Raw genomic sequence first — 16692 nt, forward strand, 5'->3', positions numbered from 1 at the left:
TGGAGATGTTGGTCAGAGTATTCCATGTATATATGTAGCATTAAATAACAAACAAACAGAGCATCAAGCATTTATCATTGAAATGGATGGTAAGCTTTGTGATCAAGTTATTTATATTTTGATTGATCCTGGGTCTAATTATAGCTATGTTAGTCCTGACTTGGTGGATAAGTGTGGTTTGAGTAAGGAATTGCATGCAAAGTCATGGTTAGTGCAGTTGGCTATAGGTACGAAGAAACATGTTCATCATTGGGTAAGAGCTTGTGCATTTGACTTGAATGGTATGCCTACCGCAACACATTTGAATGTATTACCATTGGGTTCGTACATTATGTTGTTGGGCATGGATTCATTATATCTTCGTAGAACCAAGGTGGATTGTTATGATAAATCCATTGAGTGTGTTGATGACAATGGGGAACCAAGAGTCCTACAGGGTAAGAATAAAGTTACATTAGTTAGGATGGTGACAACTATGCAAGCAAAGCGTAGTTGCAGAAAAGGGTATAAGCTATTTGCAGTGCACATTTCTAGTGATAAGGGTAAGGAAGTTGAGGATATAGATGTGTTGAGAAGGTACCCAATTTTACAACAATTCAAGGATGTATTTCCTGAGGACATTACAGAATTTCCACCTCACAGGGAGGTATACGTTTCTATTGAGTTAGTGTCAGGGGAAACTCCAACATCAAAAGCACCTTAAAGGATGAGCACACCTGAGTTGGTTGAGTTAAAATTCCAGATGAAGGAAATGTTGGACAAGGGATACATCAGGCCAAGCGTACCACCTTGGGGCGCACTGATCTTGTTTGTGAGAAAGAAATATGGTACTCTTAGATTATGCATTGATTACAGTCAGTTTAACAAAGTGACTATCAAGAACAAGTACCCTTTGTTGAGGATTAATGACTTGTTCTATCAGTTGAAGGGAGTAGCAATGTTCTTGAAGATCAGCTTGAGATCTAGATACTATCAGGTATGCATCAAAGAGGAGGACATTTACAAGATTGCGTTCAGGACCAGGTATGGGAATTATGAGTTTGTTGTTTTTTCATTTGGCTTAACTAATGCTCCAGCTACATTCATGTGCTTGATCAATAGTGTGATGCGTCCATATTTGGATAAGTTTGTTATTGTGTTCGTTGATGATATACTGGTATATTCTAAAAATGAGGAAGAACATGTCGAGCATTTAGCAGCAGTGTTGAGGTTGTTGAGAGAGCATCCATTGTATGCTAAGCTTAACAAGTGTAGTTTCTTTCATAGTAAGGTACACTACTTGGGACATGTTGTCTCCAAGGAAGGCATTGCAATTGATCCAGAGACGATAAGAGCAATCATGTAGTGGGTAGCTCCTAAGAGTGTGGATGAGGTGACATCTTTCATGGTTTTGACAAGTTATTACAAGAGGTTGATCAAGAACTTCTCGTAGATTTCTTATCCTATTACATCATTGCAAAGGAAAGGTAAAAAAAATGAATGGACAGAGGAGTGTGAGGCTAGCTTTGAAAAACTTAAGCAATTGTTAACACATGCACTGGTACTACAGATTGTAGATCCATACAAAGAGTTTGTGGTATGCACAAATGCTTGCAAGAGAGGGCTTGGTGGAGTCCTTATGCGAGATGGACAAGTGGTATGATATGAGTCTTGGAAACTAAAAGAGCATGAGCAGAACTACCTGACACATGACTTAGAGTTAGCAATGATCATACATGCATTGAATATGTGGAGACACTATCTTCTTGGTAGGAGTTTGTACTTATGAATGATCACATTGGGTTGAGGTATTTGTTTGACCAGCCGAGTTTGAACGCGAGGCAGGCTAGATGGTTGGCCACGATCAATGAGTTTGACTTCGATATTAGATACATCAAAGGTAAAGAGAACAGAGTGGTAGATGCTCTGTGCAGACGGGTATAGGTAAATCACTTGGCATCTATGAGCTCCTATGGGACGAACTTACATGATAGGATCTTGCAGGCAGGTTAGCAGGATGTCAAATATATGAAGATTGTGCATAGGTTGAAGTAGGATGCTGGTACAGGTATAGGTACATGTATGATAGTGGTATAGGTACAGGTGTAGGTACATGTACAGGTAGTGGTACAGGTACATGTGGCAGAATAGGTACAAGTACAGGTGCTGGTGCACATGGTATGGATTATTGTCTTACAACAAATGGGTTGGTCAGGTTCCGAGATAGGGTATATGTACCGGATAACAGTGAGCTAAAGAAGGTGATCTTGAGGGAGTTTCATGTGAAACCTTAATTAATTCACCCAGGTTATCAAAAGACATTAACTGCAGTGAATAAAATTTATTATTGGTAGAATCTGAAGAGAGATGTAGCAGATTTCGTGGCTAGATTTCCAACAAGTGAAAGAAAAATGTAAGCATCCAGGTGGACTGCTACAGCCGATCGCTATTCCAAAGTGGAAATGGGGGGTCATTTCCATGGACTTCATCACAGGTTTGCCAAAGACAATGAGACAACATGATTCTATTATGGTCATTGTGGATAGATTGACAAATGTTGCACACTTCATTCCGGTTAAGTTTACATTCATTCTGGTTTATTTTACATTCATTTCGGTTAAGTTTACATTCTCAACTAATGATGTAGTAGAATTATTCATTAGAGATGTGGTCAGATTGAATGGTGTTCCAAATAAGATTGTGCAAGACAAGGATGCTAAGTTCACTTCCAAGTTTTGGAAGGATTTATTTGTAGGTTTGGTCGCTGAGTTGGCCTTCAACACGGCTTATCATCTGCAGACAGATGGACAGACAGAGAGGGTCAACAAGATATTGGAGGACATGTTGAGGATGAATGTGATGCATTAGCAGAGGAAGTGGGAAGGGTATCTCCCTTTGGCAGAGTTCTCATACAACAATGGTTATCAGGAGTCATTGAGGATGAGTCCTTTTGTGGAATTGTATGGGCAGAGTTGTAACACTCCCATAAGTTGGAGTGATCCGGTTAGCAGGGTGTTGATTGGACCAGATATGTTGGTAGATATGGAATAAGAAATTCAAGTTATAAAGAGGAATCTAAAGGCAACACAAGATAGGCAGAAGATCTATGAAAATAGGAACAGGTTGTTCAAGGAGTTCTAGGTTGGGGAACAGGTGTATTTGCGCATTAAACCAAAGAAGAGCTCCTTGCGGATTGGATCATGTGCTAAGCTGGCACCACAATTTTGTGGACCCTTCAATATCATTGAGAGGATTGGGCCAATAGCATATCGACTGGCACTGCCCCCGATAGTGAAATTCCATTATGTTTTCCATGTATCTTTGTTTAAGAAGTATGTTAAGTATGTTGATCATGTGATTGATTACTCTGTATTGCAGGTGGAACCAGATGGAGAATTTCAGCAGGATCCTCAGTGTATATTGTAGAAAAAAGTGCCCATGTTCCAGAACTAATCAATCGAGCAAGTTAAAGTGTAATGGAAGCACTTTGGGCCCAATGAAGCTACATGGGAGATGGTGGATCAGATGTGATCTTTGTATCCTTCCTTGTTTGTTGATTGAGGCAAAGCAACTTCGATATGGTGGCTTGGTATATGCTTTATGGTGGTTTCGTATATGCTTTATAGTGGTTTGATATGTGCTGTATGGTGGTTGATATATGCTTTATGGTGGTTCATATATGCTTTATGATTGTTTGGTATATGCTATATGATGTTTTGATATCTACTTTGGTATATGATTTGGTATATATTGTTGATAATGTTGCTATATGTCCACATGTATATGGATGTAAATACCGCCATGAGCTATGTTATAAAACTCCACTATGCAGTATGGGTGTCATGTTATTATGATTATGTTGTCATGTTACTATACTATCATGTGGTTGTGTAATCATGATGTTATGATTTCATGTGGATTGGCACTCAGCAAGATGATCATTGTAAATACCGTAATGCGTTGTGTTATGAAGCTCCAATATGCGTATGTTTTCATGCTATTTTGTTTTGAGAAGATCTTTCATTGTAAATATTGTGTCAAACTGTGTTATAAATATCCATGAGCAATAAAGCTTCTTTCAACAAGTTGTTGAGGTATATGTGTGATTGGACATCGAGGACGATGTCCCCTAAGGGGGAGGGTTATTTAATAGCCTTGGTGAAAATTCCATGTAATAAAGTTAAAAATAATAACCACGGATGATGGGAAATTATTCCAAGATGAATGTTGGGCAAAACCCTAGTGATGGGGATCACTTGTGATTAGTTATGGCTAAGGAAATTAACAAAGGCAATGGCTAAGGCTTTGGAAAGAAAAAATGACATTTTTGGCACATTTATTTATGAAAATAATGGAAATTAGGAGAAAAGGGAGGTGAAAGGTAGCAGATTTCATGTGAGAAGGAAAATGAGGGAAAATAATGGAAAATGAAGAAAATAGAGGCCTCATTCATAAAAAGGATTCTAAGGATCAGTTGGTAACCTTTTTGTTAGTTTAGTTTTGGAGCTCTCTCATTATCCTCTCTCTCTCTCATACGCTTGGAGACTTAGAGTTTTCTTGGAGCACTCTTGGAGCGTGTGACATACTTGGATTCTTGGAGAAAGAAGGAAAAGGAAGAGTAGGAAAGTGCAAGAAGGCATAAGGGTCAACAACTACAGTAGATTTGCTTGCACGTACCGAGTTGCATGTATGTTTCCTTCATTAGTTTTGGCATGCATGACATATGCATATGCATTTTTGGTTGTGATATGGTATTGGCATGGAGGATGGTTGAAATTGACAGTGGATTGCCTAGTCATGTCATTTCCTGGATAGCCATGGTGATTGTGGGTTTATTTTCATTATTGTGTTTTTGGTTGGTTCTCATGTTTCCTTAGCTTGGGTTGAGTTACTAGTCCTGTAACCTTGGTTGGACAAACACTCGGAGCCCTGGCACAATTTGGGTTGAGTTACTAGTCCTGTAGCCTGGGTTGGACAAATGCTCTAGAGCCCTTGGTGGGTTGAGTTACTAGTCCCGTAGCCTTGGTTGGACAAATGCTCTGGAACCCGGTAAAAGTTGTGGGTTGAGTTACTAGTCCTGTAGCTAGGTTGGAAAAATGCTTTGGAGCCCTGGATGGTTAGGATAGAGACCGATTTGATGATGGTTTTGTGATTTCCGATCGCGAGGTTGAATCACTATTTGATGGGTTGAGGTGGATGGCCTCTGGAAGCCCTGGATGGTTTTTTATTGATGTGTTCTATGAGATCCCACATTCATGCTTGGAATATGGTACATGGGTGAATGGCTGAAGAGAGATTTGGCTCAACCATTCTATGGTTGGGTGGAATGTGGAAGTCCCATCCCGGGTTTGGATTTTGCATCATTAATGAAAGCTTTTTTCTCCTCGTATTTCTATGAGCATGTTGATGGATTATATGTGGTCTATATGGTTGTACATTTGTGAGTATTTACGCTGCTATTATGCTGGTTATGTATGTATTTTATGACAACATCCATGTGTGGCTCTCATCATGTTTTTACTCATAACTAAATGATCAATGTATCTATGCCATAATGGATGGAATGGCAGTTGATGTGTTGAGGCATAAATGGTTCTTAGTGATTCTCAGCTAAGTATGAGAGCCCTATGCTTAGAATAGTTAATTACACCTTTAGATTACACATCTATAATATGTTTGACGAAATGCCTATCATGGCCAGTAGGGGTCCAGCCAAGGTCTTGAACAAGTATTTTCTTTAGTACTGTCATTTCCATTTTAATTTACTAATATGAAGAGATGGTTCAGTTTTGGGTAGTGACTTGGGCTCTGGGCTTGAAAAAGTGGCTCAAATCCCGAAGTCGTTGGCATAACACTAATAGCTTTGGTCTCTGGTCACTGGCAGGCAAGCCTGTGAGAGCGACTTTAAGTTGTTGGTCGCACTCATGCCTATAGCATGGGAGAAACCGAGCCTTAAATTGTCCAAAAGCTTAGTGGGACCCCAAGGTAAGTTGTCTAAAGTATTGGATTGGTTCCTAAGGGTCCCGTAGTTGATGATTAATGTCTGCATGGTGTGTTTCCATTGGTTACACTTCCTTAATGTGACTTAGGAGGTTGAATCATATCATAGTGACCTCTCGTCAGATGTTTACCCTAGATAGCCAGTTGCTTGGGTAGATGTGGGAGGAGGGTGTTACACCTTTGACATTGTAATAGGGGAGCATTTAATCAAAACACTCCTTGATCTCAGGCACTAAAAAAGAAAGTGTGATAAATATGGTGCTTCCAAGGAATATAGTTGTCCCAATGTAAAGGAAATGAGAACAAACTCTGCGTTGTGCAAAAATAACTCTTAAATGACAAGGCAACTATATTTTAGTGTATTTAAGGGGTTTGATGAGTCCATCTTAATGTGAATATATAAACTAGAGTAGTGATGATGCTTTAAGGAAAGTGATTATATTGGCTTTCATCCCTTGGACTTGATATAGGCTATGCAAATTTGGATCCAATTGTCCTTTGTATTCTCTCTCTTGGAAAGATCTAGAGCATCCACTTAGAAGGTGTGTGGAGGTGACTTGTCAATATTGAGATCAATTAGATGGAGAAACAAAGAAGTTTTGACTTACCAACAAATATCTACCCCACATTTTGTTTTCTTAGTAGAGGATGTGCTTGCTAGGTATAAGTGCCTAAGGAAACCAAACTAGGAGTTTTCCATCCTCCTAAGCTAGTGTATAATTGTCACCACCTATAATATCACTCAAACGATGAGTGGGATGGTACCAAAATTTTTGAGCATGATGGCTCAAGAAACTAAACTCTTGTCATGTGTACCTTTTCTATTAATCCATGAACCATTGGTTGAAAATATGGTATCTAAATCTAAAACTCATGCACAAGAGTAGATGTAGCCTTTGAGGAAAGTTTTATATCTATTTTTATTAAACATATGCATTTTATTGTATATATATTTAGACTATGTTCTATATTTTAGATCATCTTCTCATCTTTACCCTTCAAATAAATCTCTCTCTCTCTCTCTCTCTCTATATATATATATATATATATATATATTACAAAGCTTGGGGAAAACCTCCAAATACTTCACCACATTTCAAGAATGTTGCCCAAGGTCAAGCTTATAATCTTCAAAATAAAAGGCCGTTAACAATAAGGCTAAAATTCATTACAATAAGATATACTTGATATGAACTCAAAATGTCACTTGTGGTAATTAAGCATGGGTAGGGAGGATAATAATATTCCTCCCAACTACCTTATATATATATTACAAAATCTATCACAACTCAATTATCAATTGACACTTCTCGGATGCGGGTATTCACAAGGGATGATATGATGGCAGAGAAAAGGGTCGGCAAGTGGCATAGCCACATGGCCACCCGTAAGCTCACACACAATGTAATAAAACTGTCTCACAACATTCATAAATGCCATTCAATGCGGCACTCAAACCAACTTAGCAGTGCCATCCCGCCTCGGCTCTGCATCATGGAGACCTTAGGTGCTATTCGGCCCACATCCTCGTCTGTTTCTGCTCCTCTACCTCTGAATTGCAAGTGCCCCCTAGCTGTCGTGGAGCCAAGCACCCACATGACAACAGGCAGGCGATGCAATATTCTCTGCTGTATAGAATTCAGAAAGGGCAACCACTACTCACAGAGCCTGGTATGCAACCTGACCCTCGCTTCTGAGCCTTTTGAGCCTTCTGCCTCTGATTTCCACTCAATGCCTACTTCTCACATTCAGTCCCTTTCTCCCTATGCCATTATGCCTCAACTGCGCCAACGAATGCATAGCAGGAGGGGCAGCAACAGAGGCAGAATGCTCCATTCTGCGCCCTCAACGGTCTCTGACTCCTCCTCCCCCTCGTCAAATTACTTCTCATCTCATTATCCTGATACACGCAGTGGCAGAGGTCACCCTCGCGCTGTTCGCTCCCAGCCTTCGCAAACCTGTCCATTAGCTACTACTCTCCCTTCCAGCTCTCAGCACTCCAACCATACAACTCAATTCACATACCAATGCTCTCTGGATCGACCTCTTATCAAGGCCACCATTACAATCACGTTTCAGGAGGAGCCGACCATCGCTGAAGGATGTCCCACTCGCGCAACGGAGAAGAATGATATTGCTTAGGGCGAGCCTTCTGCAGCAGAGCAGAATCGAGAAACTCTGGCGAAGGAAGACACGGGTGAACTGCCGAAAGACGAGGATGACCTTGATGCCTACAAGTGTCTAATTCTTGAAGAACACCCATCAGCACCAAATGACAACTAAACCAACACGCATCTTCAAGTTTAAGGTTCCTGGCACCCGGTCCTATAGGTTTATTTTTGAGCAAAATAGTTAGTTTTGAAACTGATTTCAATAGAATATTGCTCTATGTTCACATGCTGGTTTCCCGTCAAGGGCAGCAAATCTATTTTGGATTGGACTGGTTTCCCTCTTCTGGGCAGTCTTCATTTTTTTTTTATTGCAATATGCCATGAACCTTGGCTAAGAACTATAGAGGCTAGAGCCTCCTTGTATCATTTTGTTACAGTAATAGATTTTAGACATATTTAAAAAAAAAAATTATCAATTGACACTGAGGACAACTATCACAGGATATGATTTGATAACTCAATTTTCAATTGATATCGAGGACAACTTTCACTAGATGTTATTCACAGTTTCAACATAGTTATTCAAGGAAAACCATGCCACTTGAAATAACTTGCTAGTGGTTTGTATGGGAAAGCTTTCAATTTGTGAAATGCTTTTAGGTTTTGAGCCATTAGCCCATTTCATTATGTCTCTAGAAAATACACTCTTAACTAATTGAAAGAAATTTGATTCCTTCATCCAAGATCACAGGATGATTTTAACCTAAACAATATTTAAAAAACACAAATATTCCTTATAACTATGATTAAAACTATTTCTAATAAAATCATATACTTTTTAATAGCATTTAACTTTAATTTCTTTTTAAAAAACATTTAACTTTAATCTCACCTATAAAACTATATAATACTTCTCATTTTAAAAAATTAACTATAATATTATATTTATAAATATCATAACATTTCATATATGTTTACCGCTATTACTCTCTCTATATAATAACATTTCTCTCACACATATAACTCTTTATATATAATATAATAACATTTCTCGACACATATATAAGGAGCTCTCACATATATATACCCTCTCAAGTGGCATCATTCAATACTCATGATACCTTTTCATACTATAGTATGCGAATAATCAAAAATATAAATACCTTTGCACCCTTCTTTAAGTATCATCATTCAATACTTATGATACCCTTTCATAGTTTGTGTCAGTATGAGTTTATTAAAAGAAAACATAAACATCTTTTAATCCTTCTTTTAAGTGTCATCATTCAATTTCTCTTAACTAATGTTGGTTGAATAACCACAAATTATTCTTAAAATATGACATAACCTTTGCTCATGAAAATGACACTTTGCTCCCTTTGCTTTGAAGAAAAGCAAATTCTTCCAACCCCAAGGTCAATGACCACACCATGTAACTAACCAATCAAATATGCATGTCAAGTTGGTGTGCCTTGTACTGCACGTCTTCAGCCCAAACTCTGATAACCTAACCAAACCCAAGGTGAGAAGGGAGGGCACACATAACGCGGAGAGATTTGATTTAAAAAATGAAAATGCAAATCCAAATTCCAAAAAGATAACACACCCAACCAACCCATGGCCCCCCTCCCCCCCCCCCACACAACTTTTCTTTCCAAATTTAGTATGATGCAAAATTGTATTAAATTGAAGCTTGGGGTATTATGCCAAAAAACCATTAAATATGGGCTTTGATCGAGCTTTGTGGGTGCAAAATACTATATATAGATCGAGTTTTGCGCGTGCAATATATATATATATATATATATATAAAATATGTTTTTCAGATTATCATGTTTTTTAACAGTGTGGAATAAAGGATATTTAAATGTTTTTTATTGATTAAATTTTGATTTAAAATTGCTATAATTTATTGAAACTAAAAATGTCTTTATTATCGCTTTTAGTTTTTTAATAAACTTGTATGGTTGGAGAACATGCGACAGATAGACAATGTGTATATCTCAATATCTTTGTAATGGCACCATCAATTATGTGTGTATATGTCGTACAATCAGAAAATATTGGAATATCCTAATTTCTTACATATCTCTATTCTAAATTCTACCTAAAACATAAATCTACCGACACAGTCGCCGATTCTCACAACCAATGGCACGCCACATGTTGCGCAGAGACCATTGTGAATTTCCATAAACTTTCATTAATGAAATTGAATACATCAACAGAGACATCGTCAACGATCCGACGTTGAACCCGACGGACGCGCTCATTCTCGAATTGATGAATCAATCATAACTCCGGGAAGAAATAGAGATCGATAATTCACTGGAAGCAATGCTGCCCATATCAAGAAACCGAAACGAAACTGCATTTCTCTGTGCAGAAGGGGTTTTTTTGATCCGGTCGCCGGATCGAATCACATGCCCGTCTGCACAGGCATTTAATCTACATCGACCCTTTTTTCTTTTTTAATTGAAGATCAGAACAGGAGGCTCGTGAATTGGGCGAGGCTAACTCAGTGTGCGGGTCGCACACGTCGTTCATAAGAGAGGTCCCAGGCTGCTGACGTATAATTATCTGTGGGAATCGGGATTCGACGTTTTGCGAGCTTTCTCGGAAATCCCGGGCCGGGTTTCGTCAGATTCAGTTGACTCGGAGTTTTAACGCAGCATTAGATGATGAATATATTCTCCAGGTGAAGGAGAACTAGCTGGCCTTGCAATTCATAATGCGGGCTCCTCAGTAGGATTCTATGGGAGATGGGAGATGAGGAGTTCGATCTGCCATTGAAATGCCCGAAGGTTTTCTCGGTAAGCTGAATTCGTTAGTTACAATGCTGGAATTTGGGGTTTATGGGGGTTTTTAGCTAGATTGACATAATGTCTTATTGTTCTGATTCTGATATGCCCACGAGCAGTTAGTGTTGGAAATATTGGTTTCTGCAGCTGACTCATCGGCGTTTTCTCATACTTAGCGTTTGAAGGTTTTTTTGTCATAGTGAGTATTAGTATGTGTCTTAACTCGCGGCGTTGTCTGCGATATCTTGATTACCTGGTAGTTTTTTTCGGCGAATTAATGGGTATTACCTGCAGTCTATGATTGGGAGTGTGTAGAATTTGTGACTGGTAGTGAACTCCTGTTGCACTGGGGTATACATTCCCCTTTTTTAGGTTTGTCGGCAGATGATGTTTTCTCAGGAGCCCAGATATGTGCAGTGTTGAGTTGTTTGTTTAAAATCCTCAGATGGGATATACATCAATTTGAAAGCCAAAGGATGTCTATTCTGTTAGAACCAAGCAAGGATTGCCCAAAGGTGACATCTGTTCTGGTTGTTTGATTATGAATAGATTGGTTGCCCTGTATGTACTTCAATTGCAAAATAGCTGCATTGCATCTAATTTATATTAGATTCTTGATTGGTAAGTTACAAGGCTAGAATGTGTGTGTTTGCAATTCGGACTGGGGTCGATGCAGGCTAGGGGAAATAGCACTTTTTAAAAGGTGAATATGAGAAGATCTGTCTCCTTGCATACAATCGGAGATATTTATCTTTAAGCATATAGGAAGAGCCCCTGATTTTGTTAGAGCCTTTTTTCTGATAAAATTAATGTCAACAATATTTGGCCTGAGGTCTTTTATAGGCTAACTGCATTGTAGTCTTTACTTTGATTAAAAAACACAGGAAGTTGCAGGCGGGAATGTTTTCATATTTTCCTTGAAACATGGATTATCCTTCATGTCAGGATTCACTTTGGTTCATGCGGGATTACAACCCGAGAGAGCCATTTCACTTGTCTTTTCAACAGAAGATATAGGTGGAAGTGACTGCCGACGAGGAACATGCTTTTTGATCATGTGTCCTGCTGTTTTCAATTTATGGTTTCTTTATTGTCTTAAAGGTCTTTGTTCCATCTGCAGATTCTCCATAAGAAGTTAGAGCTAGGACATCCATGCCCTGTTTTTGATTGATAGGGGTTTTCATTTTCTAATTAAATTATCACCTTAAAGATCCTTGTTCGGTTTCTAGATGTCTTATGAGAACCCAAACAAAGAGTTCCATTCAATCATTCTTTGCTGGTTGGAACTTGGATTTATGCTTCAAATTCAAACTTTGTGAGGGAGCTTTTATCTGATTTACTGGAGTCTCTGAGGATTGATAATATTGAATATGCGCAGATCGAAATTTACTGCCTACTGACACGCATAGACAGAGACTTGAGAGAGAACTGTTTTAGGCAGATGTGTACCCTGCAGGATTATTAATTAATAATTAACAAGTTAGTTTAAATTGCACCTTCATTGAACACAGACCCACAAGACAATTTTCAGCTTTTCAGCTACACAGACAGGAATGTGAAATCCTTATCCAAATATCTAAATTTGTCCTTGTTTCAATGCCCCTCCCTCAATACTTTTACGCTTGGAGGAGAGTTTTGAACTGTTTCATGACAAATTGAATTGTATGTGCAGGGAAAATATGTGCAAAAACAGGCGACGCTGATATGGAAGTTATTTATGCTTTTGCTGCTCGGGGTTAGTGGAATATTCATGTGCTTTCTTGGTGTTGATCAGAGGATCGCTGTTGGTAAATCAAGACAGGGTTCCCCTTTGGAGAACACGACAAATCACACACAATGCCAGCAACCAAATACTCACAGTTTTCCTGTTCATTACCCTCAACCAGGTTCTTATAATAGGTACTGGAATGGCAATGAGACAACTTCCCTAAATCCCTTAAATTATTTTTGGGACATTAGTGAGGTCTGATTGTTGGTTTGCTATTGTTTGTATTTCTGGTTGCCAGAGAAGAATGTTCTTGCACTCCTGTACACAATTTTCTAATATTGTCTATGCAAAGATCGGGAAGTGGATGGTTTGAAACCCTCCTTAACAACCATCCAAACGTCAGTTCACATGGAGAGCTATTTGCAAATGAGACCAGGAGGGAAAACTTTGCTTCCATCAGACAGATTCTTGATAAAGTATATAATCTTGACTGGAATAGTAGTGCTTCTAAGAAAGACTGCACTACAGCCATTGGATTCAAGTGGATGCTTAATCAGGTAAACTGATTTATTGCTATAACCAGTTTTTGATAATTTCAAGTTACCTTTTTTAGCATGCTGTCAACTGCTAGCTCAATGGGCTTACGATTGAACGTTCATGGTGTCTTTTTATTTCTGAACTGCACCTTGCATCCTTATACTAACCTATTTTTATGATTTTCCTCTGCTTTCTAATGTTGTATTTGAGTAGAATCCAGAAAAAGAGAGATATACTTGAGTAGGGAATTTTTTTCTTCTGTGGCATATGTGTAAAAAATAAATAAGAACAAGGATTCCTTTAGTGCTGTCCATTTTGAGTTGGATTGTTGTATCCATTTCTACAGCCTTTTTATAGGATAAATTTGCTGAATCTTTTAGATTTCTGTTTGAAATTCATGAATGATTTCTGTTTTATAAATCTATTAAGAAATTGTTGCTTACACAAGGATCTCATTTCTAGGAGTTGATACAAGGGCCCTTTGCCAGACTGTAGGATGTACAGTAAGCTAAATATCAAACTATACATGTTTAGAAGGGAGTTTTATTGACAGTATGTGAGGAGGACAGAATAGTCCAGCAGAAGCGAAGGAGTCATTTTATGCTAACAACTGGGTCAGCAGAAAATCATGCTATGCTAACAATTGGGCAATTAGAAGTCATGTATTATCTTAGGGTTCTTCGCTTAGGTATGCTGCACGAATATAATCTATAGCTAGAACTTCTACCTTCCATTAGAATTGCTCTCCATCTATTTGAAGATGAATAATTTCCATAAGATGCTTCATTCATGTTTGATGGCATAAGAACCTTTTCCTATGACCCACTGTTTAATTTTAAATCCCAGTGTGTTACTTTTTTATATTCATTCCTTTGCTGGTATAAATCTGTGTCTCGGCAACCTGTCAACCAGACCTTCCTAAAAAGACCTCCTTTAGATCATTAGAGGGAAAAAGGAATGCTGCATCAAATAACTGTTCACAAGGCTGTCACTTGATAACAAGAAAATTGATGCAGATGGTCATTCCATTTAGAGCCATAACTAAGCAGAATTGAGGATCAATTTTCAATACATGTCGAAGATATTACACATGCAGCATGTATAATGAGTGAGATTTAGATAGAGATCATTTATATTCCCGAGCTTTATTGTTCATGTCTTGTGGCCAAAGAAATTTACTAAAACCATTATTTGATTTCTTTCTAGCAAAGGGGAGAATGACAAACACATGGAAAAACATAGAAGCCTAGGACATGCATTGTATTTAATATTTATTAACAGACTTTAAAATTTTGGAATGAGTTTCTGTTTAGAGTCCTGTCAGAGGCAGAACAGCTGAATAGCCCTGTCCAAATGTAATATGTGTGACTTTGCAATGGAATGATTGTCCTAAGGTTTTTCTAATATCATCACAACTTATTAAAATATTGCATTAATATATAATTCTATGCCTTGAGAGAAATGAAATTGAGCCTAGTAGCCTTAATTAGGCAGATATTCGTTGATTGTTGATATGGTGGTTTGCTCCTCATCTGGGATGCTCGTTTTTTCAGTGTTCCTTTTCAAAGTGCGGTTTTTCTACGACTGATGTGACTATGTACTAAGCAGAGAAGGAGAAAGGGATTATACTCAACATAAACATAATCTTCTATTTTGTGTATGATTGCAGGGTGCCATGGAATATAATAGGGAAACATTGGCATACTTTAAAGAAAGGGGGGTCTCAGTAATCTTTCTTTTTAGGCGTAACATTTTGAGGAGATATGTATCCATCCTAGCCAATGTGTTTGACAAGGAAGCAAAGCTTATAAATGGCACACACCGAGCACATGTGCATTCCAAATTTGAGGTCAGTGTTGCAAGTTTCTTTAAAATATTTTCATAATATCTTCTTTCCTTGTGTACATGTATATTAGTTTCCTCATATCTCTAATTTCCGTACAAACTTCCACTATGCGATGCTGTTTAAAAATGATCTTGCCAAATTAGCAATTACAGACTTTAAAGGTTTTGAACTTCTTTTCCTTATCATTTCTTTTTTATTTTGAAATTTTTATGCTCTGCTTCCTCAAAATTCTTCACTGCTGTGGCAGTGAATTTTTTATGAGATGGCTGATAAAGTATACTATTCTTGTTCATGAATCTTTGTTTTCTTTGATCTGTATCCCATCTTGGCGCCCTATTGAATCATACCTATGACTTTATATGTGCAAAATAATGAGAGAATACAGTAAAGTATGATCAAGAAATTTAAATAGATTTTCTTAAGGACACATACCCTTTTACTTAATTTTACTTGCAAGGAGGGTTTTATGATGATTCTGCAGTGATTTAACTCTGAGCTACTCACTGCAGGCAGAAATTTTAGCAAGATATAAGCCAGTTGTGAACGTGACCTTTCTGCCTGCATACTTGCATAAAATACAAAAGACAATTGATGATGCATTTTCCTTCTTCAAAAGCACTCGCCACACTGTAATTTATTATGAAGAAATAAGCAAGCCAAAGGTAATGTGAAATTCTGTACTGTACTCAGATATTTTCTAAAGGCATCAACTTGTGCCATGAATTTTAACATTGAAATAATGCTGGAACTGTGCAAAATTTAGTCCAGTATGACAGTGATTTCAAGTGTACTGAATTTTGCTTCTGTTGCTACAGAAAACTATGGAGATCCTAAAATTTCTTGGTCTGAAGCCAAGGGAACTTACAAGCAGGCATGTGAAAATCCACACCAAACCTCTTTCTGAGCATGTCCATAACTGGCAAGAAGTTAATAATCGATTGAAAGGCACGGAATTTGAAGTGTTTTTGCATGATTCTTAGTTTGGAGGAAGAGTTGATGTGTGATAGAAATGCCTAGAAGGGCAGATTTGACTGCTATACCACGCTGGTGTCTGGTATCCACGGAAACATGAATATTCAAGGTCCAATTATTACCTTTCCTCTGGGGAATTTTTATTGTACTCAGTGTTGATAGAAAAAGAGAGTTTTGGTTGAGACTTGCATATCTCAACCATGGCGTGGGAATATGCCTGTTACATTGTCGTTCAAGTCCAAATTGGTGACCGCTGACTGGCAAATTCATGGCTTTGTAAAAGGTTAAAATTTCATAAGGGGCAAGTGGACAATGATATATGTTGAAAAAAAATATATCAACAACATATGCAGGTCTTTGATGCCAGTTTACATGGAAATAAAAATTAAAGTCGTTCAATTCTCCTTATAGAAAATTGACTGCTTACCATAGTAGACATGGTTCGAAGAAATCTCCCCGATGCAAAATAGTCGCAACTAGCAAGTATTTAATAAAAACCCAACAAATACGAAGATATAAAAAAATATACACAAATTTTGATCAAAAACTAAATTTTAATGACGATGAAATAAATCCATACCTACCAGACAATGTGTTAGCGTCCGAAAATGCAGCGTTATATGTCATGGATTGAGCTTCCATTAGATTTTCCCCTGAAAACAGAAGAAAAGCGGCTTCCTAGTGTTTATTTGAGTCATTTCAAGAAGACTCGACGAAGCGTTTAATGCTCAACTAAAA

General features: G+C 37.9%; 1 protein-coding gene across 1 annotated transcript; it reads left to right on the forward strand.

Moving 5' to 3' along the window:
* Positions 1-10212: 10212 nt before the first annotated feature.
* On the forward strand, positions 10213-16353 carry LOC149263777 (uncharacterized). The gene is made up of 6 exons (XM_089426692.1): positions 10213-10903; positions 12564-12790; positions 12898-13156; positions 14806-14985; positions 15492-15644; positions 15798-16353. Exons 1-6 carry the CDS (start codon positions 10853-10855, stop codon positions 15960-15962), a joined length of 1035 nt encoding a protein of 344 aa, XP_089282818.1. The 5' UTR covers positions 10213-10852; the 3' UTR covers positions 15963-16353.
* The last annotated feature ends 339 nt before the right edge of the window (positions 16354-16692 follow it).

Source organism: Pinus tabuliformis, chromosome 6, assembly GCF_031772625.1.
Source record: "Pinus tabuliformis cultivar Carrire ecotype Pingquan chromosome 6, CPIR1, whole genome shotgun sequence".
NCBI lineage: Eukaryota > Viridiplantae > Streptophyta > Pinopsida > Pinales > Pinaceae > Pinus > Pinus tabuliformis.